This window comes from Lichenostomus cassidix, chromosome 10 (assembly GCF_008360975.1).
Source record: "Lichenostomus cassidix isolate B80296 chromosome 10, HeHo_3.0, whole genome shotgun sequence".
Lineage (NCBI taxonomy): Eukaryota > Metazoa > Chordata > Aves > Passeriformes > Meliphagidae > Lichenostomus > Lichenostomus cassidix.
The window spans coordinates 19,336,339-19,359,669 of record NC_139491.1 but is presented as its reverse complement, the minus strand read 5'-3'; the positions used below and the strand labels follow the sequence as shown (position 1 = coordinate 19,359,669).

The 23,331-nt window shown below is 47.1% G+C and overlaps 2 protein-coding genes across 15 annotated transcripts in view; one reads left to right on the top strand and one right to left on the bottom strand.

Moving 5' to 3' along the window:
• The window catches only part of MYO9A (myosin IXA), a 177,342-nt gene extending 161,052 nt beyond the window's left edge, over window positions 1-16,290 (bottom strand). For all 13 annotated transcript variants that reach the window (XM_085071095.1, XM_085071102.1, XM_085071098.1 and 10 more), the window contains exon 1: window positions 15,978-16,290. The gene's annotated coding sequence lies outside the window, so the exon portion shown is untranslated. The remainder of the gene's footprint in view (window positions 1-15,977) is intronic.
• A 99-nt stretch (window positions 16,291-16,389) lies between these two features.
• Window positions 16,390-22,919, top strand: SENP8 (SUMO peptidase family member, NEDD8 specific). Of its 2 annotated transcripts, XM_085071094.1 has the most exons (3): window positions 16,424-16,511; window positions 17,042-17,119; window positions 20,666-22,919. In XM_085071094.1, exon 3 carries the CDS (start codon window positions 20,694-20,696, stop codon window positions 21,330-21,332), a length of 639 nt encoding a protein of 212 aa, XP_084927220.1. In that variant the 5' UTR covers window positions 16,424-16,511; window positions 17,042-17,119; window positions 20,666-20,693; the 3' UTR covers window positions 21,333-22,919. The 2 variants fall into 2 exon arrangements, with proteins under 2 accessions (XP_084927219.1, XP_084927220.1); XM_085071093.1 differs by lacking the exon at window positions 17,042-17,119 and having other exon boundaries at window positions 16,390-16,511.
• Window positions 22,920-23,331: the final 412 nt, after the last annotated feature.

The window sequence follows — 23,331 nt, the reverse complement described above, 5'->3', positions numbered from 1 at the left end:
GTCCTCACGTTCATTCTTCCTGACTCCTGTAAAAGACAACAGGAGACGGAACCTTCAGAAAGTCATCCAAGACTTCAACAACTTCCCAAGTCACCTCAGAGCTTCTCAGAGGACACATGTACCCTCCCCCTGTACCTGAAAAGCAGAGTACATCTTGGCATCACACTGGAAAGTAAATTATATCCGCATAATTATCCCTGCAGAATGCCTTGGAGAACATATGGTATGGAAATGAAACTGCCTGAAATGGATTAACTCAGCTGCGTGATGAGATCCACAGAAGGAAGCGTGAAAAAAAATGTTTCAAAATGTATTCAGTGTAGGATCCCACAACTACAGCACATTCATCATCTGGATAAGGTAATGACACCAGGAAATGAGCTAAGTAAATCCAAGATTGAAGTTTCATTTTCTGAAGTGCATCTGTTTGGCTCATATCCCCCTGAACCTCATAGTTCAGCCACGCTGGGTCTCCTCTCGGAAGCAAGAGATGCAAGAACATAAATCAAAACAGCTCCTCTGACGAGCAGCCATGGAGAACGTGTTTTTAATTTGATTTTATAAATAAATAAACTGCATCCCAGCAGAACCTTGCCACAGCCCTCCATGACATCTCCTTTCAGGTTGTCCTTTACTGCTGGGTTCAGGGTTTTTTTGGATGATAGTGTCAGCCTTTGGTAAGTGACGTTAAACCACCTGGTTTTTCAGAAGCAAATGAGAAGCACTGGATTGAACCAAAAAAATTAACAGGGATGGCACATTCCTGCAGAGGAGGTCACATCCTCCAACATTCCTTCCCTGGTATCATCGGGCCACTGCTTATGTCAGTGGAAATGAGGAAAGCCAAAACTGAGGTGGGCTTACCATGGAGACAACCAGCCAACTCAAAACATTTCTAGGGATGGCAAGTATTTTTTACAGTTCATGTTCCAACAGCACAAGCAAACAACCAAAACTCTGGCTGAAAATGTCCATGGTGGGACTCTGACTTTGGATCAGGCTGGTGGAAAAGGGGTTGACTCGTACAAACAAGTCAAGTGGAGGCCCATCACACCAACCACCAGAAATCCTGCCAGGCTTAGACACCTACAAACTATCCGACATCAAGATCTGAGGAAAATTCCAAAGGAGAGCATTCATATTCTCTGTGCCTAAGGACTCTGCTCACCAGTTCAGGTTTAAGGTGAACAATGAAGGCAGGTGATTACTAGATCAAGACCAGCCAGACGTTAGGAAGTTTTAGTCCTACGAGTTCTGTTGGCAAACATCTGCAGGAGCACAAATGAGAGAGGAAAACCGAGCGAGAACCAGATACACAGAAGCTTTCAAAATTAACATTATGATCTGTTCAAATTGAATTTTGAATTGGATCCACCAAAATTACCCAAGCTGATGACTACTTTGTATGTCCCACTTGACTGCAAATACTGATCAGGACTGATTTTGTCCAACTACAGCCTCCTACATCCCCCTCCCCTCTCTCTCAGCACCATGTTCTGTCCCCAAGGTTTTGCAGGTCCCTCCACACCGCAACTGGAGCAAACCAAAGCACTGTTACAAACCAACACAAAGAATGATTCAATCAGATGGGTATTGAAGTCACCAAATGGCCCATTAGGGCTGTGAAAATACGAATTAGGAGAAATATAAAGTGGAGAAGGTCAGTTAATGAGTTTCTATAGAAATAGGATGAAGTGAAAATAGGTATTTTATTTCCTGTAATATGATGAAGAACCCCTATAAAGGGTTTTTTTCAGATTCATCTTGAGCATGGCCATGTCATGGGCTGGCTTTGCAAGAGGTTAACATAAGGGGAGCTCTCCAAGGGGTGTCCTGGTGTTACTTTGCAAAAACTTCCCTCATAACATAAGGCTTCAACAGGAATTATATATAAGGACAGGAGGAAACTTCCTCTATTTATTAACTCTACTGTCATTGCTATTCTAGTGCACCCTACCACCAGCTGCAAGACCACCTCTGGAAGCAATTTCCCTCCACTTTTTTTACCCATAAAGCCAAAAAATCCACATCACAATGACCAACACTCTGGAAAGTCATAAAGACACTTCAACAGTACCCAACTTATATAATTTTTATCTTCCCTCTTTCCAACACCAGCCACCTTCCAACACCGACCCCACATGTCACTCAGGTTTTGAGGCTTGGGGCAGCTCAACTCACTCGTTCCATTCCAAGGCAGAAGGTGCTGGACCTGCAGGATCCCTCCGCTCCAGGACTGCAGGATGAACAAAAGGTTTTATTTGCAAGGGCAGTAATCTCCTTCTGACCCTTGCCATCCTCCTCCTCCTCCTCGCCAGGTCGCCAGATCGTGTAGGCACTGAGGGAACAGGCTGCACTTTTTTCAGCCATGGGGCTAGAAACCCTGGTCTGACATGGGATCTGCCCACGGACACCGGATTCTTTACGCATTGTCTGCATGCACGCCGTAGGCAGCAGCAGAAATACCAGCCACATGGGAAAATGGGAAAATATTTTATTCCTGGGCTAGGGAAGAAGCCTAAATGCAAGCTAAATGCAGCTTTGTTCAGGGGCAGGAGTGCCTGCCCTCTGCAACAGGGGCAATTCAGGAATGCTGATAAGTCTGTTTTCCCTGCGTAAATAACCTACGTTCGATCCCAACCGCTTTATCTCAGGGAAGGATAAAGCCCTCGGTGGCAAGGCCCCAATATTTGTCTACTCACTTATCAAGCAGGAGCCTTATTACAAAGGCTAATTCAAGTGGAGATTAGATTTCCCGTATGAAGGAACAGACAACAACATCAGATATTCTTCAAATACCAGTAAGTAAGATTAATGAAGTGCTGCTGCCATGGGCTTTCACCTCAACAGTGCCTTAAAAAACAGAAAAAAACCCATCCTGGTAGCTCCAAACAAATCTGTCCAAGGGTTTCATCATACTTCAGTGTGTAGACATCACCTCACTTCAGTCAGCCAGCAGCAACTACAAATAGCCTGCAGGAAGCCACTGATTTCCTGAAAAGAGGGTTAACCGAGAATCATAGGAAACAGAGAAAATTAAAGCTAACATCTTGACTAGGCTGAGGAGGGGAAAAAATATAGCAGCAGTGGTGCTGAGCATGATCAGACACCTGAATCTGTGCAAAATTAAATGAGACTCTTAAAAATCACAGACCTAACAAATAATTACCTCCTTCAGCACACTGTACCCAGGCAGGGGCTTTTTCCAGGCAGTTTTCACATACAACCACCTACAGGTGACCATCTAAAATCCTAATTAGAAATAAACCCAACTCAGCAGGGAGATCCACCGAGCACATCACAAATTGCAATACTTTGCATTTAAGCGCTCTCGCCTAAAGGACTAATTCAAAAACTGAACAGCAAAACAGAACTCGGCAATCCGTGAAGCTTCGCGTGCTCAACAGTTGTGCTGACTGATCAGACAAAAAATCAGCTCAGGGCTCTGCAGGAAACAATCTGAAATAAAAATGTCAACTGGATGACTTTACCCAAAAAAGTTGTGAGCTTGGTTTTAAAACGTCCTGAGCTGTGACAAAATGTTGCACAATAGAAAGGAGGGAAAGCACAGACTTATGCATCGACAGCAACTGAAAAAAATTAGAAAAATTGCTGAAATATAAGTATTGTAGCAGCCCTCCAAAACTCCAGGGACTGCAGGAGATAGATGCAGAACAAAGAGGTGATATGAAAACCACAACTGCACCCATGTGCTGCGGACACTGTCACACATATGGAATAACTACAAGGACAGAAATGTGTATGTGAAACAGAAGTAAAAGAGGAATCAGAGCAATCTGATATTTAAAATGTCACTGTATAAATTAAAAAATGAGGGGGCTAAATCCTTCCCAGGAAAAAAAAGAAGTAGAACTCCCTTTCCAGGCAGTTATGCAAGCCAGCAGAGCAGCTTCCTTCTGATCCAGGAAAGACAATCTTGCCCTGCCCCAACCTGCCAGGACATTGCAGCAAAAGCCATTGTTTTGTATTACTTTGTTGCTCTTCTCTTGCATCCCAATAGATCCTCACTGCATTAACTTTGCATTTTTAGTCCGTACTCTGAGGCTCTTCCTCGTGTAGAACTCTAGATCACTATCAAGAGGTTGACTCCTCTGCCAGCTCAAGATGCTGATCTCCAGTTCCAAACCTTTCAGGAATGAAAAAAAAAAAAAAAAAAAGGAAAACCACCACTTTTCATGACATTCCAAGATTGTCCTGTCACCCATTTGAAAGAAACAGCCTCTAAGTATTTATACATCTCTTTCATATTCTCTCCAGCTTTTCTGCCCCTTACATGACATCTACAAACAAGGAATATCCCACAGCCAAGGCTGTAGGTGTGCCAAGATCTACATCTTCTTGACAGACCCTACAGATCCATCTCAAACAATAAAAGTATTCACAACTTCACAAGAGACCTGGGACTCTAATTTGGGCACACAGGCAATAAAATAAAAAGGTAGAAAAAGCCTAAAAATACTATTTAATACTGTAAATAATTTATAAAACAATGTTGAAACCTACAAAACATTTGAAAATGTACTTCAATTGGAAAAATTTCCTAAAAAGAAGAGTACAGTTCATGAGGGGGTTCTCACATCCAACCACCAGTGACATCCTGCTGGCTCTCCTAGGTCCAGCCATGTCTTTTCCTGGTGGCACAATCCTAAACTCCTAGTAGAGCTGTTCACACTCTTTGCTCTGAATAAAAAAAATTAGTCTTTCAAAAATTTAGAACTAAGCTGGTTGAACCAAAACCAAGGGAGAAGTATTTATATTGTCAGTTCTACCAGGAGAAGGAAGAAGAGGAGGGAGGGAGTCTGCTGCACCACAGCCCTGAGCAAAGAGCACCTCTACCTACGACCTCAGGAAAAATAAAACTAAAAATCCCCTTCTTAGTTGAAGAATTTCCTAACTGCCACACTAAATCCCTGCATATCAGCTCTACCCAAGAAACTAGAATTGAACAAACTGTTCTGCTGGTTGTGTCATTGACCTCTAAGGGCTCTTCCCAACCCATCCCCAGTCAGGCAGAATCCTCTGGACAGGCACTTGCCTTGCTCAAAGCAGCAAGAAGAAATCCTTCTCAGCCTCAGGATGAATTAATCGAGTTTGTCATCAATTCCCTTGATATCTGAGAGCATCTCACTACATTCTGTACATCGAGAGATCCCAGGACCAGAAAAACAGCCCTCACTTCAGGAAGGTCCTGGTTCAGCTCGGGTCTGCAAGCACGGGCTGCTTCTTTGATGCCCTGCCAGAAGTGGCCTCCAGTGAGGAAGCCTGGCATGAGTCACACCACCAGCAGAAGGAATTTGCCAATCTGGATTGATACATTCAGATGAAACTATGGGATTTTTCTCCCTGCTCTGCCATCTCCCTTTGTGTACAGCAATTCCCCGTAATTGCATGCTGCCAGGCAGGCAGACTGGCAAAAGGGAAGCAAAAATAGACAGCAGACACGGGCAGGGTCTGCCAATCATGGCTGTGTCCTAAAAACTGAGGTAAAATGGTGTTAAGGGACTGAGAGGATCATCTGGGAAGAGCACCATAAAACCTCTTTTGGTTTTTCACTGACTTGCATGAATTCCAGTTGGCATTGGGGTTTATTGCTTTCCACACCTGCAGAGCTCAGAGCCAAGAGCTTGTACCGTGTCTGCACCACATCTTCAAATACTGTGTCCGTTAATCCAAGTTAGCTTATACATAAATCCAGAGAAAAAAACTTTTAAACCCGTAAGACAGCTCCAAGAAAAAGAAGTTTAGCCCTAGTGGCCTCTCCAACAAGGGATAAAACACATACGAAACTGATCCATTTTACATGTACACAGATGCTGGTGGTTTTGTTATGAAAATATAACATTCTGAGTGTTAAAGAATTAAAATTAATTCATTTTTCCCACAAAATCCATTTTACTCAATGAAGAGGACAAGGTATTTCTTTGTTTCATTCACTATCTTGACCTGTTGTGAGCCAAAAGCATATTAAAGAATAAAAGCAGTAGCAACATCTCCCCTGTCTTTTCAGTTCAATTTGACAATTCTGGCAATAAAACTCCTAATTCCACATGTTCTTAACTTAAAGTTGAAATTGCAGGACATCGGCTGTAGCTGCCGAGCTCACTGCACACCAGAGCATTTCAAATCTCACTGTGCCTCTTTAATGTTGGGGTTGGGTTTTTTTTATCTCTCCAGCCCAACCTCTAATTTAAAGGAAACTGTGCTGGATGCTCTAATTGACCCCGTTCTCTTCCTTCCCCAGTTTGTCTCTATAATTAGCCCTTCCCAGTGAAGGGAATCAGAAACAAGACCTTTCCGAGCTCCACCCTGTAGACCACAGCAACTGCCTCGTATTGTTTTTGCCCAAAAATCAACAGCGTCAGGACAACAAAAGGTTTAAAAAACGAAAGAAAAAAAGCAAGATCAAATGTGTAGTGATAAGTTTTCAGCACATTATGGTGAGTGAAGCAGGTGACACAAAAATTTCACCTGCAACACGAATCCCTCAGCAGTACTTTGAGCAAAATACTTGTTTTCCTCAAAATAACACACCGTTGCAAAGCTGCCCAGCCAAAATTCACCCACTCAGGACTTCCACTGCAGATGAAAGCGCATGCACCAAACAGAGAATTCTAACCTCCACTCTGGCACCAGAAGGCCCCACACCTTGTTTCTTGAGGAATTAAAAGGTATGTTGAGAATGAGGAAAGGAAATGCATTAAAAAAATATTCTTATCAGTGAGCAAATGCCACCACAGAGAATTTACTTCCCTCCTTGCCTGTACAATAGGCAGCAATTCCTACCAGGTTACCGGAGCTGGGGGTATTTTTACGTACTTAGGGAAAAAAAGAACGAACAAAAAACCAACCACAACAGCAGGAAAAAAAGCAAACCAAAACAAAAAACAATTTTAAAAAACCCCAAACAGAACGCTAAAGCCAAAACAACCCCCCAAAATCGAGTTTAGGTCCAGATTTCAGAGCTGCTGAGCACCAGGAAATGCAGGATGAAGCAGAAAATTCCAGCTATGCTGACAAAAACACATGGGATGATCTCAGGTTTAACCTGGCCTGACACAGGTCCTTGGTGCTACCATGGCATCTTCCATCTCAGTCTTCCCTAAAGGATGATACTCCAGCTAACACAGTCCAGAACTACACCAGAGGAATTTCTCTGGTAAGTTTTGAGCTTTGTTTTCTCCCCAAGGTTCCAAGGACACCCATCTCAAGGAGCTGGCCTGCTCCTGAATGTGATGCCCACCAGGAGAAGCATCTCAAGATCTCCTGGTGTGCACCAAGTCCCTAACTCACTATTTTCCTCTCAGTTTTCCCACTTGACTCGGCAGCTTTACAATCATTTTGCACCTCACATTACAAGGAGCTTAGAAACCACACAGGCTGAATTTTTTGATGAATAATTTCTCAGAATGAAGTTCTCTTCAAAACCATCAATGCTGTTTGCTAAGTATTATCACAGCACCCCAGAGCTCCAGCCTCCCAAAGCACACCAACACACATACTTGTGTAACAATCTGGAATTTCAACATTTAGACATTTAGAAAATTAAACTGCAGCTGGCAGGAGTCTCGCTAATAATGGCAGCACCTGAACCTGTAATGATCCTTCACCTAAGGAAAATAGTTCAAGTTTTTTGAATACCTGTCCCCTTGCAGCCCCTGAAGAGCATACCTGAAAGGAAAGTATGTAGATTAATGCTCCCAAAACAGAAAAGAAAGGTGTTGGATTTTTTGTCTCTTCTTGTAGGGCTGGGTCAACTTTCTCGGTGCACAGGATAGTCCATGCTCAGGGAAAAATAACTTAAAAGTATGCAGAAAAACTGCACCTGAACCACTGTAAATCCATGTCTCCAGGTTTTAATTTTCAATTATTTTTCTGAGATATTCTCTCACGGATCCCATTTTTACTAAAAATAGACCCAACACAAGACAGAAGATCACAATGTCCCCACCACACAGTCTGAACCATGAGTATCAGACTGAGCTACTTTTAGACTGAGTGTTCAAACTAGTTTTGTGTGCAATTGAAAAAGTTTCACACAGGGCCACTCCTTAGACTGCAACAACTGCATAAAATGTCTCGTTCAGTTTTTGCTCCTCAGGTTTCACATTTTTCCCAACAAAACAAAAATGAAAGCAGCCTTCAAGCAGCTGAGCTGCAGAGAAAAAAAAACAGAGGAGGAAACCCCTAATGTTGCTAAAATCCAGCCAGCGAATGCTGGGTGAGATTCACACCTCCCCTCATGGTGGGAAATACTCAGGCAGGGATTTTTTCCTTCCTTGTTTCAGCAAAGATCTTTAGGTGTGAGAAAGAATTCTCAGTCCCTCAGACATGGACTTTTGTGCTCATTTTTTGTCCTTACCCCATTTGCTGGAAGTGCTCTTTTTTCTTTTTAAATATATTTTTCTCCTCATTTTTTGGTACTGTTCACCACAGACAAACAGCAATGGCTCTAGAGGGGTGATTAACTCATGTAAACGAAGAAACACAGCATAGGACAGCTGAATTCAGAAACAACACATCAGAAGGCAGCAGCTTCCACCTCGAATTATCAAGAGATTGGAGCCTGGAACAATGCACATGAGTCCATGTCTTTTCCACAGAACTGGTGGGGCAAGGAGCAGGTAACAGCTGCCAAGTCATCTTTCTTGGCAAGTTATTTCGTAGAGGTACCACTTCAGCCTCAGAAGAAGAAATATTGCTGCTAATGTTTATCAATGCTAATAAATTCCTTAATCAAATCCCTGTGGATTGCAGTGAGATCGGAGATGCATGTGGAGAAGGGAACTACGCTTTGAAACAAGTGCTCTGGCAAATCAAGGTGCACTCAGCAGTCCCTGGAGTCGAGCGGGGTTATCCAGCAAGCAGCAAAAGGAATTGTGGGTTTATCCAATCTTCCCTGCAGACTCCTCAGTCGCTTTCGGTAAAGTTCATTCTCTTCATAGCTGAGGAGAACTCGCAAGATTCCTCGTTATCTGCTGCAGGCACCTCAAACCTGACCTCTGCTCTGCATTGTCCTCCTATCTCCTCACCTACCTGCGAGGCACAGTGAAGCGCCTCCGGATAAGATTATCCGCGGCGATGGCCACCCCAGCTCTCCTGGCAGAGAATGCCGGCGCCTGCCTGTGCAGGTTATTTGTGCCACAGTCTGGCCAGGAAGGAGAAAACCCAGAGTGTGCCCTCGTTGCTCAGCCAGACGTTTCGCCGCGCTCCGCAAACGCGGGGCCCGAATCCCGAGGGAGGCGCCTGGGCAGCTGCATCCCTTGGCAGCAGGGCTGGATCTTTATTTTCGAATGAAAAGAAGCAAAAGAAACAGTGGCTCTGCTTTTAAACGTCTCTCCAAGTCCCTTTGTAGAGCCGGAGTCGTTCGGCCATCCTTGCCACCCCCAGCAGCAACAAATTCCACAGAATGATGTCCCATTTATGGAGCAATTGGTGAATTAAGGAGCAGAGACCAGCTCTCCTGCACTCAGAGAAACCCCTAGAAGGGTTATTTACCCACATAACCTCCCTCTTCCAAAAAAACCCATTTATTTCAAAAAATCATTACAAATTGCTCAGCATTGTTTCAATCAAGCGCAACATTTCTAATGATCCGCTGCGGTCCATTATTTATTTATTTTTTGCCTAATGGGACCACATTCCTTAACAATTAAATCATTTACTAATTCTTCCCCGGGGAAGCTGTCCTGTGCACCCAACAAACACAAACCAACCTAACAGCTCATAGACAAGTACCATAAAAGTTAAAATGGCAACATTTAGAAGAATTTTTTTTTCAGACTATGTATTTATGTGAAGAATGAAAAGACAGTAGAGTTATGGAAGTCTCCAAAAGTAAATATTTTCAGTTAACTTGTTTTAAGTTCATCAAAACCAACCATGTAGATGCTGAATACAATAAAAGAGTTCTTGGCAGTCTGTCAAAAACATTTGTAGTCTGGGTTGGTTTTAAAGCTCAGGTTTTCCAAAGATGGATCTATCTGGATTAAACACACCTCTTCCATCAGTGCTCAGCCATGATACAGCATTTCTAGGATCCTCTACCTTTTTAAAGGTCATACTTTGCAAGAAATAGAAGACAGTCCAAAGAATTCTGATTAAAAAACAGTACAGAGGCTGTCAGATTATCTGTGCATGATGGAAAAAAGCCGAGACCTGGAACAGGCAACCAAAGAGTAACTCTAGGATTCAAGGTCATTTGGGCAATGCCAGAAGTGATTCAAGGTGAAGAGACCAGAAAATAAGACTCAAAAATTATATTGAAACCCACATACTTTGGCTATTTTTACATTCAAAAGAGGTAACCAAGACATTTGTATATTTTAAACCATATTTTTCCTTTGCTTATCCATGCAGCAACCAAGTGGGACGGACCCCTGCTCTGCTCCCCCCTGCTCCCAACAAGGATTTGCAGTAACTCCTATGAGTCACAGGGATGGAAACCAAGATGCTTTTTCCAAGAGAAGCTGAGCAGCCAGTTGGAACCACCAAAACTACCAGGGTTGAAAGGGTCCAATCCAGTCCTCCCCTCAGAGAGGATCACCTACACACAGAGCCAACCTATTGCTGCTGAGCCTTGACACCAACAGGGATTTCATAAACTTCCTCCATGACCTGGAGGAGAGATCTTTAAAAGATCTTTAAAAGCACACCAGAACCCAACAGTGAGATGACAGGAGACCACAGCAGAGCTATGCCTGTATTTTGCTTTAAGCCAGGCATGTAGCTGCAAAAAAAAGCAACAACTCTGTAGGTGTGTGAGACGAGAGTTTGGATGAGACACAGCTGGCTGAGCTCCCCATGTGATGATCTCACATCAACAGAGAGAGGATCCAACTAAGGAATTTCAGTATTCCTCGGGAGGATGGAGAGACTGATCTCAAAGGATCCAAGCAAACTCCAAGCGTGTATCTGGGTACTTAATGCAGAGACAACACAAGTATCTATATCTGAATTTGGACACACTGTGTACCTGCTCAGGATAATTTGCTGCCTCATCAGCTCTCATAGCTCCTACCCTCTTGTTTTCCATGATGGCATCGACATGACCCACCCTCACTGCCATCCTACCCCCAGCATTCTCAGTGCACCATGGCCTTTCTACTCCTGAGCCCCATCTCTTCCTTGGCAAAAAACTGGCTTGGCTGAAGACCTCACTCTGTCTCTTCATGAGGCTCTCAGCAAAACTCTAAAGGCTGACAAAAACCACCAACAGAGCCCAAAACTACAACCCACTGCTTTGTCTCACCATGGTTTGGCATGGTGTGAACAGCCAAAGGCATATGAGAACCCTACACAAAGAGATGTCTCATCCCTCTCCAAACGGATGCCCATCCGTGCCTAATGAGAAACTGCAATGCAAGACTTTAATGACAGAAAGTAATCAAAGGAGTAACAAAAATCTTTAAATCACAGGTATTTATTTATTTCATTTGGCCTAGAAAAACTCTGAGGAGTTTCCATCAAAACGCTGCCGAGCCACTTGCCAGCTTCACGCTGATTCTCAGCAAATGAACATGGACTATCCCTGTTCTTCTCCCAGGATTAACTTCAGCTAGACTAGATCCTCTTTCAACTGGAGCCTGTGACTAGATCAGCTTAAGGAACTCATGGAAAGGCAGTGGGAAGAAGCAGTTTAATAGGCTGCAAAAGGATGGCAGTGCTCTGCAAGCAATAGATCACGGGTAATCTCGTTCTCCTTGGACACTTCCCACCCAACACAGCTCAAACCAACTCCCTTCCCTTCTCCTGCAGCCCACAGGTGGAGGACAACCAACATGAGACACCTAAAGCCATGAGGAACCCAACCTGACTTTGCAGACGATCCTGTTGGGAGCAGGATTTTGGACCAAGTGACCTCTTGAGCTCCCTTCTGACCCAAGCAATCCTACATTCCTCTATCAGAGGTAGGATTAAGATTATGAGGGTTTTGTTAGGAATAAAAAGCATTTGTGGCAAAGACATGGAACGCTCACCTCATCTATAAGACTTTTCCACAGGTACCTGTGGAAAAGGGATCCATAGATTCCTCCCCACAGACAGAACAACGCTACCACAAAGTCTAACAAAACTGCAACTCTTGATAATATTTTAAAAACAGACACAAAAGTTAGTTCAACTCTAAAAATCGCTGTTCAATACCCTTCCCTCCTGAATTTCTGTATTTTCTGAGGTCAAGTGGTTTGTTGAGTTCCACTTTTAAAAGTTTAATTCCAAGACACAGAGATGAAGACATCAACACAATCACAGGAGCAGGACACACATCACCATGATGTTCAACCTGTCAAACATGGCACAAGATTTAATATTAAAGAGTCACGCAAAGAAAACAAAGACTATTCCATTTCCCTTTTTTCCTGTTTTTATCCATTATCTGGCAAGAGTTACACATGTTCAGTTTCTATAGTCTCAACTCTGAACACCTGTGCCTTCACACGTATACCAAAAACCTACGGAAAAGTTTGGCCTGCGTAAAAGAAAAACAAAATCCCACAAAAACAATCTCAATTCCAATGATCCATAGACATCCCATCAATGCCATTTCAGCCTTACAATTCCATAAGAAACCCAAGATTTGTGATAATCCCAGCCATCTAACCTGCAAACACAGTGGAGCATTTTTGCAGCATGAAGCCCAAAGAATTACCAGGTTTCTCGGAGCAGGGAAGTACCCAGACACATCCCAAATCTCCGACGTTACTGCTTTTGTCCAAAGGAATGCCAGAGAAAGTCTCCAATTTGAAAACTTGAGCTGTGATCCTTTAAATATTTATGCTCATGTTTACTTTGTCGAGAGGGGAGAAATCCCGTTTGCTCGAGAGGAAGTGAAGCAAAAGGCATGCAGGACAAAGCCTGAGAAATGCTCAACACAAAAAAATCACCCTGATCCAAAGCTGAAACCTGCTCCCTGCCATCTCAGGGATGAGAGAGATGAGAGTCCAGGACCAGGCTGGGAGCTTCATCAATGACACAATGAACGTGCCTTCAACCTCAGTGTTTCGCATGCAAGCAGGAACACCAATTTCCTTTTTATTTACAAACTGAGGGGACACAGGAATTTCTGAAATCGAGTTTGACCGGCTAAGATGCTTCCAGTGGTTCAATGACCTAGCTTGCTCCCTCATAAATGTATTTTTAAAGGAACTGAGTTCAAAAGTTGCACAGTTTAGTGCAAGAACTAGAATTGGGCAGAGTATGGCCACATTATGCTCACCAAAACCAACCACCCAAATGACTTTAGAAACTCTCCAGTCATGCTTGAGCAACAAAATCCCAGACTGGTTTGGGCTAGAAGGGAAGTTAAAAGCTGACCTTGTTTCACCCTCTGCCATGGGCAGGGACACCTTCCACTGTGCCGGGTTGCTCCAAGCCCTGTCCAGCCTGGCCTTGGATGGCCCTTCCAGGAATGGGGCAGCAACACCTTCTCTGGACAACCCATGCCAGGGCTTTACAACCCTCTCAGCCAACCATTTCTTCCCAATACCCCACCTAACCCTGCTCTCTGGCAGAGGGAAGCCACTCCCCCTGGTCCTGGTACTACAGTTCTTGATGAAGAGTCCCTCTCCAACTTCCTTGTTCAGACTTCAGACACTTCAACTTCAGACACTGAAAGTTTGCTCCCAGTTTCCCCAGACTCGAGGTATTTAAGCTCCAGAACTACAGGATGCATGTGGTCCCAAGGCTATAATGGTGAACCCTGGTCTTCCTCACCAGCTCACCGGTGCCAAGGTGCAAAACTAGTAGAGGGACCAGCACCATCCCTGTGCTGCCAGTACTCCCCCTGTTGACTGGCAGACATGTGGAGGAGCAATCAGCTCTTCCATTCAGAGCCAGAAACTGTTCTCCCAGAAATCAAGCAGGGGATGAGGATTTCAAGTCCAGCCATACCTCAACACGAGCTAAATTAAGGTTGCACAGGTAACGTGGTTTCACCTTTCCCAAGTGCCTGACCTCAGGCACTTCACATTCTCAGGGGTTTTCCTGCAAACCTGATCAATGCTCACAAAAGTCACCATAAACATCCCAGACAAAAGTAATTTAGGCACAAAGCATTCAGATTTTCCTAGCAAATGATTCCAAAGGTGGTTCAGTATCAGTGTTTGTGAAAGATGCTGCAACAGCAGACGTCATGTCAGACATTTGATACCTTAAATCCTAAAATGCATCTCCCCCACCCAAAAATAAAGACAAAAAAGGTAGAAGTATGGAGTTTACAAATCGTAACAGAAGCAGTGGATGCACAGAACAAATAACTTTGCAAAACTGATCTATGTTTTAAATACATTAATTCAAATAAAGCTTTTTCCAAGTGCTGCTGATGGGCACCAGACCTTTCAACACAGAGGAAAAATCTCTAAAGCCACCCTGATTTAGGCATTGATTGCAATGAATAAATAAAAAAATATGAAGTTGCATCATCATTGATAGCCCAGGAAACAAAAGCTTATTAGTTGTGTGCTGGGGCTGCTCAATTACCTTCCCTGCCATCAGCAGCCTGATTGACAGGGTCCAAAATGGTATTGGGGATCAAAAATCACAGCCAAGAGGAAGGGCAAAGGCTGAGAGAGCCTTCATGAGGGAAAAAGGCATAGAAAAGCCTCTTATTTTAGTAAATAAAATGTAAAAATAAGAAAAGCCATTGAAATGGGTGAGTTTACTCAAGGACATAGGGGAAATCGCGTGACTGCAGGGCAAGGGGCTGAAAAGATGATGCTCTTCAGGGATAACGCAGGCTCTGACCCAGACAGAGTTTGGTGCACGCATGGATAAGCTCAGCTTTGTAGGGTCGTGCTTAAGGATTCACAGCCCATCACCGCAGCATCCAAGCACCTCTCCAAGGGAATACAACGTTCCCCTGTCATTTCATAGCAGTCCCATGGGAAAAGAGTCAGGAAAGCACTTGAGCCTGCCAGAGACCCAATTCTCCACCTAACAATCTATTTACAGAGCGATTTAATACAGTGCTTGGTTGTCGACTGAGCGAGACACCGCGCTGGTTTTCCTCCCGTAGCAGCAGATCTCCTTCCTCTGCCGCTACGTGATTATTTTTCTGATCTGCCGATGGGCAGGAATCGTGCTGCAGCGAGAGATGGGAAAGCCATGATTTCTGCTGAGCTCACGCTCCCCACTTTATCACCCTCGGCTTGATCTGGGGATAGGAAAAATGCAGGAGGAGGAAGGCGATCCAGGAGCAGAAGGGCGGCAAAACGCTCGGCTCCGAACCCACGGCAGGTCCTAGCGTAGGTCACGTCGGAGGAGGGTTGTTTTTTTGGGATAAAGCAAAGGCCGTTTTGGCTACATTTAGGAAAATTCCAGAAAGAAATATCGACTGTTTTAACCTTCGGAGGAGAAGTGCTCCCACAGAGGTCCGGCGTGCCAGGGTGGGAACTGCCGTGAAGTCCAACACTGTGCTAAAAACCAGGGGGTTTTAAATTCCGACGGGTGGGAATTGCTGATGGGGACTCAGGAATGGCTCTGCGTAGCGTACCGGGCTGCCGGGGCGACGGCGACCTGCTCCCGTCGCGATGCCCACCGCCGTGGCCTCAGGGCTACTGCCACACGCAGGGCGGGGGTGCCACCAGCCCCAGGAGGACACTGGGGACGCCACTAAGGTAGATCTCCAACCCCCAGGCTGTTTTTTCCATGTTCTGCGTGTCCAAGCCACCCGCGATGGGGGTGAGCGGCACCGGGCGGTGAAAGCCCGCTCATGAGGGGGGCGCGGGGCCTCCCCGCACCGCGCACCCACAGCGGGCGGCTCAGGTGGGGAGGACCCCACACCATCGGGTGCCTCCGCGACACCGGGGGGACTCACCCTTCTCCGCCGAACAAAGGCTCTCGCCGGCCCCGCGATGCTCCGGCGGGGTTCGCCTCACGACCTCCGCCCGCTGTTCCCACCTCCCGCGCGCACCGGAGGTCCCCGCCCCGCTCCGCTCCCCGCTGCCGCCGCCACCGCTCACCTGGGTGTCGGGGCGCGGCGCATCCCTCGCCCGCAGCCGCAGCCGCCGCTGAGGGGGATCCTGAGGGTCGTTGTCTGAGGGGGGTCGGTTCTGAAAAGAGGTCCCGGGGATCTGTGCTGAGGAGGGTCGGTGCTGATGAGGGTCCCAAGGGTCGGTGCTGAGGGGGATCGGTGCTGAAGGAGGTCCTGGGGTCCCAGGGATCGGTGCCGAGAGCGGTCCCGGGGAGGGGGGTACGGACGGGCGATCCCGCCGCCGCCGCCGCCGCCGCCGCCCGGGCGCTGCCCGACTGCCCGCGCGCGCGCGCCGCCCTCACGCGCCCGCCCGGCGGAGGCAGGACGGAGGGACCGGGGGAGGGAGGGAGGGAGGAAGGGAAGGGCGGGAGGCGCGCGCACCGCCCCGCCCCGCGCCTCCGTGGACACGCCTACGCACACGCCCCCCGGGCACGCCCCCTGGCGTTACGACGCGGCCGCGGCCGCTTTACGGCAGCGCGAGGCAACCGGGAGGCTGCGGCGGCGACGGGCGATGAGGCGGCGGGTGAGAGCCGGGGGGACACGGGAGCATGGAGGGGTACATGGCTGGAAAACGGGGGGACACGGAGGGACACGGTGCCGGTAAGGCCCCGGCGCTGAGCGCCGTGCTCGGGGCTCGCGCCGGCCGCAGCCGTCGGGGTCCGTGCCGGTCGGCCCCGGGCCCCTATTTATTAAAGCTTCAGCGCGCGTTTTAAGGGGAAGAAACGGTAAAACGGGTAAAGGAGGAATGGAGGTGTGTTACGGTGATGTGGGTGGTCCCTGCTGCCACCCCAGCCAGGCCCTGACCTGCGCCCGGCCCGGATGCACCCTCTCCTGGCGCCGTAGTTCCCGTTTATTCCCGCAAAAGCAGTTCGTTGGGATGAGCGAGCTCTTCCCGGGGCTGCTGGCGTACCCCGATCCAGGGACCTGAGCGCTGGGAGACGCTCGGGGTCAGGCTCGGGGTCAGCACGTCGCTCCTCCTCCCGTGGGGCGTGGGACACCCCGAATCCCTTCCTACCCCATTTCCACTCCTGACCAAATTCCTGTGACCTCCAGGTCTTTCAGGCAAGTGATATTCCCTCCTCGTGCTTCCCACTGCTCCGTGGATTAGACCCTTTCTGTGGGCGGTGAGAGGTGAGTGCATCGGCATTCGCGTTAAGGATCTGAGGTGGGATCCCGTCATACCCATCCCACCGCTACCTCTGGGACATTCCCGGTGCCTTCGCTCATCCTTACGCGTTCTGGTCGCTGAGGGGTTTTTTCCTATTAAACTCCAGGTTTTGGCCAAACTCATTCTGGGGAGGAAAAACCATTGGGTGTTGTTCCTGTGGTTCTCGGTTTTGTGCCCTGGGAGATGCTGTGATACCAAGAGTTTGGTTGCAGTGTCTGGTTTAGGCAATTTGTCCAGAATGGAGAAGTTCGGGCATTGCGAGTACAGAGCTTTTTGGGCATTCCTGTACAGAGCGAGTACAGGAATATTTTCCTTTGATTTCAGCACTCAGGGCCTGTTGAACCTGAAGAGGTGGGATGTTCTTGATCATACAGGGATTATAACCTACAGCTACAGAGAGATTGTTTATATTTAACAAAAAAAGGAAACAACTGTGCTTCTGTTCTGTTGAGTTTAATTTTCCTTGAGTTTCTCCTCTGGCTCCATCAGGAAACACATAAGTCCAGAGATTCAGGTGTCACCTAGTCTGGCTCCCGCTGGTAAATAGAAATTAATGTTCCTTGTCTGATCTTGCTCCATTAACAACTAACCAGACATGGTATCTAAACCCCATATTTCCAGCAAAAGAGAATAGTTTGGGGGTTAAACCATAGGGTCTTTTGCTCTTGATCTTTAGAAGACAAAACCTTCTCTGTCCCTCCTCCTGTTCCCTGGTAAAGTCTGGATTTTTTGTATTCCAGGTGATGTTTTCTTATTTGCCTCCATGTTCTTTAAATTAGGAACAGGACTCTAGTGATGTGTCACCTTAAACTATTCATTCTTAGCACCTTTAATTTGTTGAAATAGGCTTTAGGAATCTGATTCATCCTTAATTCACGCTCCCTTTGCTCGTCACTGCCTTTTCACACTCAGTTAGTGGGGAGTCTCATTCCTTGGCTCTCAAGTGTCTTCAACAATTACCTGCAGAGGGTTGTTGTCAATAATGGTGTGAAAATGACAGGTTTGGGGTGTTTTTTGGCCAAGTCTTGGAAAACACGGGCTTTGCTTTATGTCTGGACACAAAGGAGCCCCATCTGTTTGTGGATCGAACTCATGCTAATGACAGCAGCTCATTTGTTAAATTATTATAACTTCAGTGAGGGAAACTTGACCTCTTGCCCTGTTGATGCAACACAGCACCGTTTTCAAATCTGTAAATGAAATTATGATGTTTGTATTAAAATGCTCCTTTCTCTGTCCCTGGTGTTCTCAATCTCAGCACTGGAAACGGGGCAGCTGAAATCCCTTGGAGGAGCTGAGGATTCCAGGCAGTTTGCACAAATTCCAACTAGTAATATGCAAATAAAATGAACCAGCAAGACACTTGTTGGCAACCTCCAACAAATGTTCCAGGCCTGTGCCAGTATTTATTGCTATTTTTATAAAAACTCCTGAACAGAGTGTGCCTGAGCCTTCAGGAAGAGAGTCCTGGCTGTGGCTGAGCAGAGCTGCTCCCAATCCACAGTGGGATTTCAACACCCTTCAGAGGCTTGGATCCACATCCTGGCTCCTCTGCAGATCCATCTGTAGCTCTAATGAGAGGTTCTCCCAAACAAAGCCACCTCACTGGTGGCTTTTCACAGCTCCACCACGTTGTTTCAGTCCTCGACACTTACCTGACCTGGCTCTGAGGGAGCCTCCCAAGGGTTTTCCTTGGAGCTGCATGTGGTGAGTCATCCTGCAGAACCCACAGGCAGTTTCACAAATACCAGATGGCAATAAAATTAAAAGTAGTAGCTAGTGGCAATTAAGCACTTGCTAAAGCCATTCTGCTTCCTGACTGGAGGAACCTGCCAAATGTCCTGACAGGAAAAAAAAACCAACTGTGTTTCTGCAGTGTGGAAAATTAACAGAGCACGGGACACACACTTCCCTTGCCCCTAATCCCATTTGGACTGGAGTGGAAAGCTGTTGGCTGGAATTCTGCATCTCCAGGAGAAGATAAAGCAAAAAGAACACGATGCAAAGGAAAATTTGGGGCATTTTATGGGCACATATAAGAAGTATTTCAGCAGTGCCCATGTTAAACCCCCAAACAGGGTTTTTTGGAGGATGTCCAGATCTTTAAATGAGGCTGTATGCGGGCAGGCTAAGCAGTTACTGGGATTCCATTTGGATTTCTTGCTCTGTACTACAGGAGTTTGCACCATGAGCTTGGAAATAGTTGGAGCTCATTAAGGTCGGAAGCGTGTCCAAATACCATTGTGTTTGGCTCAGCATAAACAAGGGCTGCTCCCTTCCTCCGGTGACTCCTGCTGCTCGGCATCTCCGGGATCCACCAGGCATACACACTCACTGGCTGTTTCATGTTCCAAACACTCACCTCGGCCCTTCCTTCCAACATGTTACACATGGGCCATGTCTCATCCATTCTGTTCGTTGCCTGTCACGTGCCAGGGGACCTTGCCAAGATTTTTGAGAGATAAATCCCATAATTTATGCATCCCAGGCCAGGAAGGATTATTCCTCATGATTCATGTCACAGTAAGAAGCGTGAAACTACTTCTTCCTAACAGAACACTCCATTTGCTTCATTCGTCCTTACCATGATGGAAAATTAGTGACTTATTTATAGTGAATCATATTAAAGTGACCTCATCATTCTGAGCTTTCACACGAGACTTTCAAAAATCTGAAGATGTTTTCATTCTACCTTTGGGACAGAGGAGGGATGGGTGAGGCCAAACCAGCTCCGTGTCACTGCTGTCCCAAGTTGTGGTATTTCCAGCCCTGTCCTGGCCAGGACAGGAGCTGGAGGCTGAGGATGCATCACAGTACTGAGCAGCCCGGAAGGGCTGTGGGGTGTCAGAGCTGAAGGAAAACCAGGGTGGATATACGGGCTTTAAATCAAATTTCCCTATGGAAAATCTCCTAAATCCTACTCTGGCTAGGTAGAGAGTTGTCGTAAAGATTCCCACGATCGGGAACTGGTTTGTTTGTGATCTCATCTTGCTTTGTTACTCCTTACTCATGGCTGTGCCTCCTGTGCTGGCGGCCCAGCAGGTTCTCCTGGAACAGGTCGTGCCTCTGGCATGGAGCTGGGGCACTCTGTGCTTGGAGAAAGGGACCATGTGTCTGTCAGACAGCCCAAAAAGGCTTTTATTTAGGGAATACCAGCGATGCAAAGAACTCCAGTGATTGTCACTGCACAGGTAAAACACTGAGATGCCCGAACACCACCTGACTTCTCCTGGATCACTTCTGGTTTCTGTGCAGGAACTGCACTGAAACTCCTTTGCTGTGAGGTTCAGATCCTCAGGATGGAAGGTTGATCTCATTGGAGCCATAGCAGATTGCTGCTCAGCCCAACACCATGTGTTCTCCATCTGTTCATGGTCCTTCAAATATCCATCTGGGAATCCTGGGCTCTCACTCACTGCTGCTGAGAAGGAACTCGAGGTGTTTGTTGGGCTGTATCGCATCCCAGGAGTGATCCAATTCCTAACCCCTGTTCCCTTTCTCTGTTGCAGCTCTGGCGGTTCCCCGGGGCGGCGCAGGATGGATCCTGTGGTTCTCAGCTATATGGACAGCCTGCTGAGGCAGTCGGACGTGGCCCTGCTGGAGCCCCCGAACTGGCTCAATGACCACATCATCGGCTTCGCCTTCGAGTACTTCGCCAACCAGCAGTTCCAGGAGTTCAATCACCGGGTTTGTTTCATCGGCCCCGAGGTGGCTCAGTTCATCAAGTGTGCCCTTAGTCAGGAAGAAATAGCCATATTCCTCCAGCCACTGGACCTTCTTTGCAAGGAGCTGGTGTTCTTGCCTGTCAATGACAACTCCAGCCAGGCGGCTGGGGGCACCCACTGGAGCTTACTGGTTTATTTCAGGGACAAGAAGTGCTTTGCCCATTATGACTCGCACAGTAAATGCAACTCTGTCCATGCCAAGCAAGTGGCGGGGAAGCTGGAGGCCTTTCTGGGAAAAAGAGGGGGCAAAGCCACTTTTGTGGAGGAGAAGGCACCGGCGCAGCAGAACAGCTATGACTGTGGGATGTACGTGATCTGCAATGCCGAGGCTCTGTGCCACGGGTACTTCCAGGGGCGGATGGAGCCTCTGCTGCAGCTCCTTACCCCTGCCTACATCACGCAGAAGAGGTCAGAGTGGAAAGCTCTCATCACGAAACTGGCACAGAAGTGATGGGGATGCACTTCCAGCCCCGCAAAAACTGCCTTCCCGGTCCACGAGGCAGCACCCCCAGTGCCTGAGGGAGATGCCCATGCGCAGGATTGTCCCAAAGAAAAAGAACGTAACCCCTCTAGCATGGCTACACCCCCCAAATGTCCCATTCCCTCCAGGAAAAGCCTTATTCTCCTCTGGAAATCACCATCCTTTCAACTTCTAATGACAAAAGTCACTTTGCTTTCAAAGAAACCCTCTCCATAGTAAATTTTTACAGTAATGGCTGTGGCAAAACAAGTTGCTGAGGAGACTTCTCCACCTGTGCCCAGCAGGCATTACACCCTCATTAGGTGGCTTTAGTTGGCTCCAGGCCAGGTTTAGCAAATGCCCTTTAAACCCCAGCCCCGAGTGCTTTATCATGGACAGTTCTAGTTTGTGCCTCCTGCTAACGGAGCAATCTAGGATTTAGCAGCCAGGATTTTATACCCCTGAAAACCTGACATTGAGATGTCACTGCAAAAAGATGAGACTCCAAAGGAAATGTTACAATTAATTAAAGAACAGGGCAAAAACAAAGTCAGTTTTCATCAGCCAGGTGCTCCTAGGCCACACAGCAATGGCTTTTTAATGTCCCCTGTCCCTGCTTGTTCTTACTGCAAATTAAAACCCAACTCTGAACTGCTGGAAGATTAATAGGAAGCTGAGAAAGCCAATCCTAGGAAAGGAAACTTAATTGAGATGAAAAGTGACACTCACTCTTTGAAGTTTGGGGATTTTCATTAGGATTTTAGGTCGTCTCTGCAGGGAGGGTTCATCAGCACTCCCCAACCCTCGTTAGCGTTGCTGCACACGGCGGTCGCTGCTCTAACACAAAACCAGTTCTGTTACTTGAGAGAAAAAAAATCACACCAGGGAGAACAAAAGGACAGAGCTATATGAGGTATAAAAGCCAAAGATAACTGCGGGCTCCTTGAAGTCCTCAATGCACTTCAAACTGAAAGATTTCCCCTCCCGTGCTGGATGATGGCTGGGATCCCAGAGCAGATCTTCTCCTTAAAGACAGGCTTAGCAGTGCAGAAATAAAAATTAAACTGAGATGTCATTGAAGGATAAGGAATAATCTCTCACCAGGTAAGAAGCAAAGAGCAGGTTGCTCAGGTGGTGTCTAGCAGAGCAACCACACCCTGACCTGATCAGGGAAATCCAGGTTAAATACAACCCTTGGAAAAGGGGGAAGGATTGTTTTTAACCTGAAGCTCTTCAGCAGCAGTGTTTGCAGCAGCACAGCACTGAGGGGATGGATGGATGGCTTTGCCTTCCCTTGCTCCAAGTGAAAGGCAAGAAGCCAGGCCAGACTGCCCCAAAACACTCCCATGGCAGCACTGGGGTCTGGCAAGGGTTGGAGTCGTTCCCCTGCCTCCTAACACTGCCTGGATGGGAGAGCAGCCTCCAGCACCAGCCCTCCCTGGGAAACCCACTCGGCTGGAGCCAGAATGGGATTGAGCTGCTTGCCGAAGGGGATTCAGTTTGGACTCTGGGGAGCTTTGCTAGAGCAACATCACTGCCAATCCCAAAACCTGAATAAAACTCAGACCAAATCATGCAGTTGCTGGCGTCGTCCCATTCTTGGTGTCCCTGCTAATGCTGTGGCTCCTGCTGCCTTGAGGAGTGTCATGGCATGATGGCTCTGACTTGTCCGTCTGGCAGTGCTGCCTTGGTTGATTTAATCTCCCAGTCCTATTTTTAGATGTTGGATTGGGCTGGGGAGGGAGGAAGACAGGACAGTGGGTGTGACTGGGGGAGCAGCAGGGGGATTTGAGGGCAGGGGCTGTGCTCATCCAGCACCATCCTGTGCTCCCTGTTCCCAAGCCAGCAAGGTGAGCATCCAGGGACATTCCCTGCACCCAAGGCTTATATGTTTTTTTTCTTTTACACAAAGAAAAGCAAATAGGCTCAAGCAGGGCGTCACCGGGAGAGTCAATGCACACTGAACCAGGTGGGCAGACACTGTCTGGGA

What these genes read in the sequence shown, in the direction of transcription:
- SENP8 (XM_085071093.1), top strand. Translation starts at nt 20,694, where the DNA reads ATGGATCCTGTGGTTCTCAGCTATATGGACAGCCTGCTGAGGCAGTCG.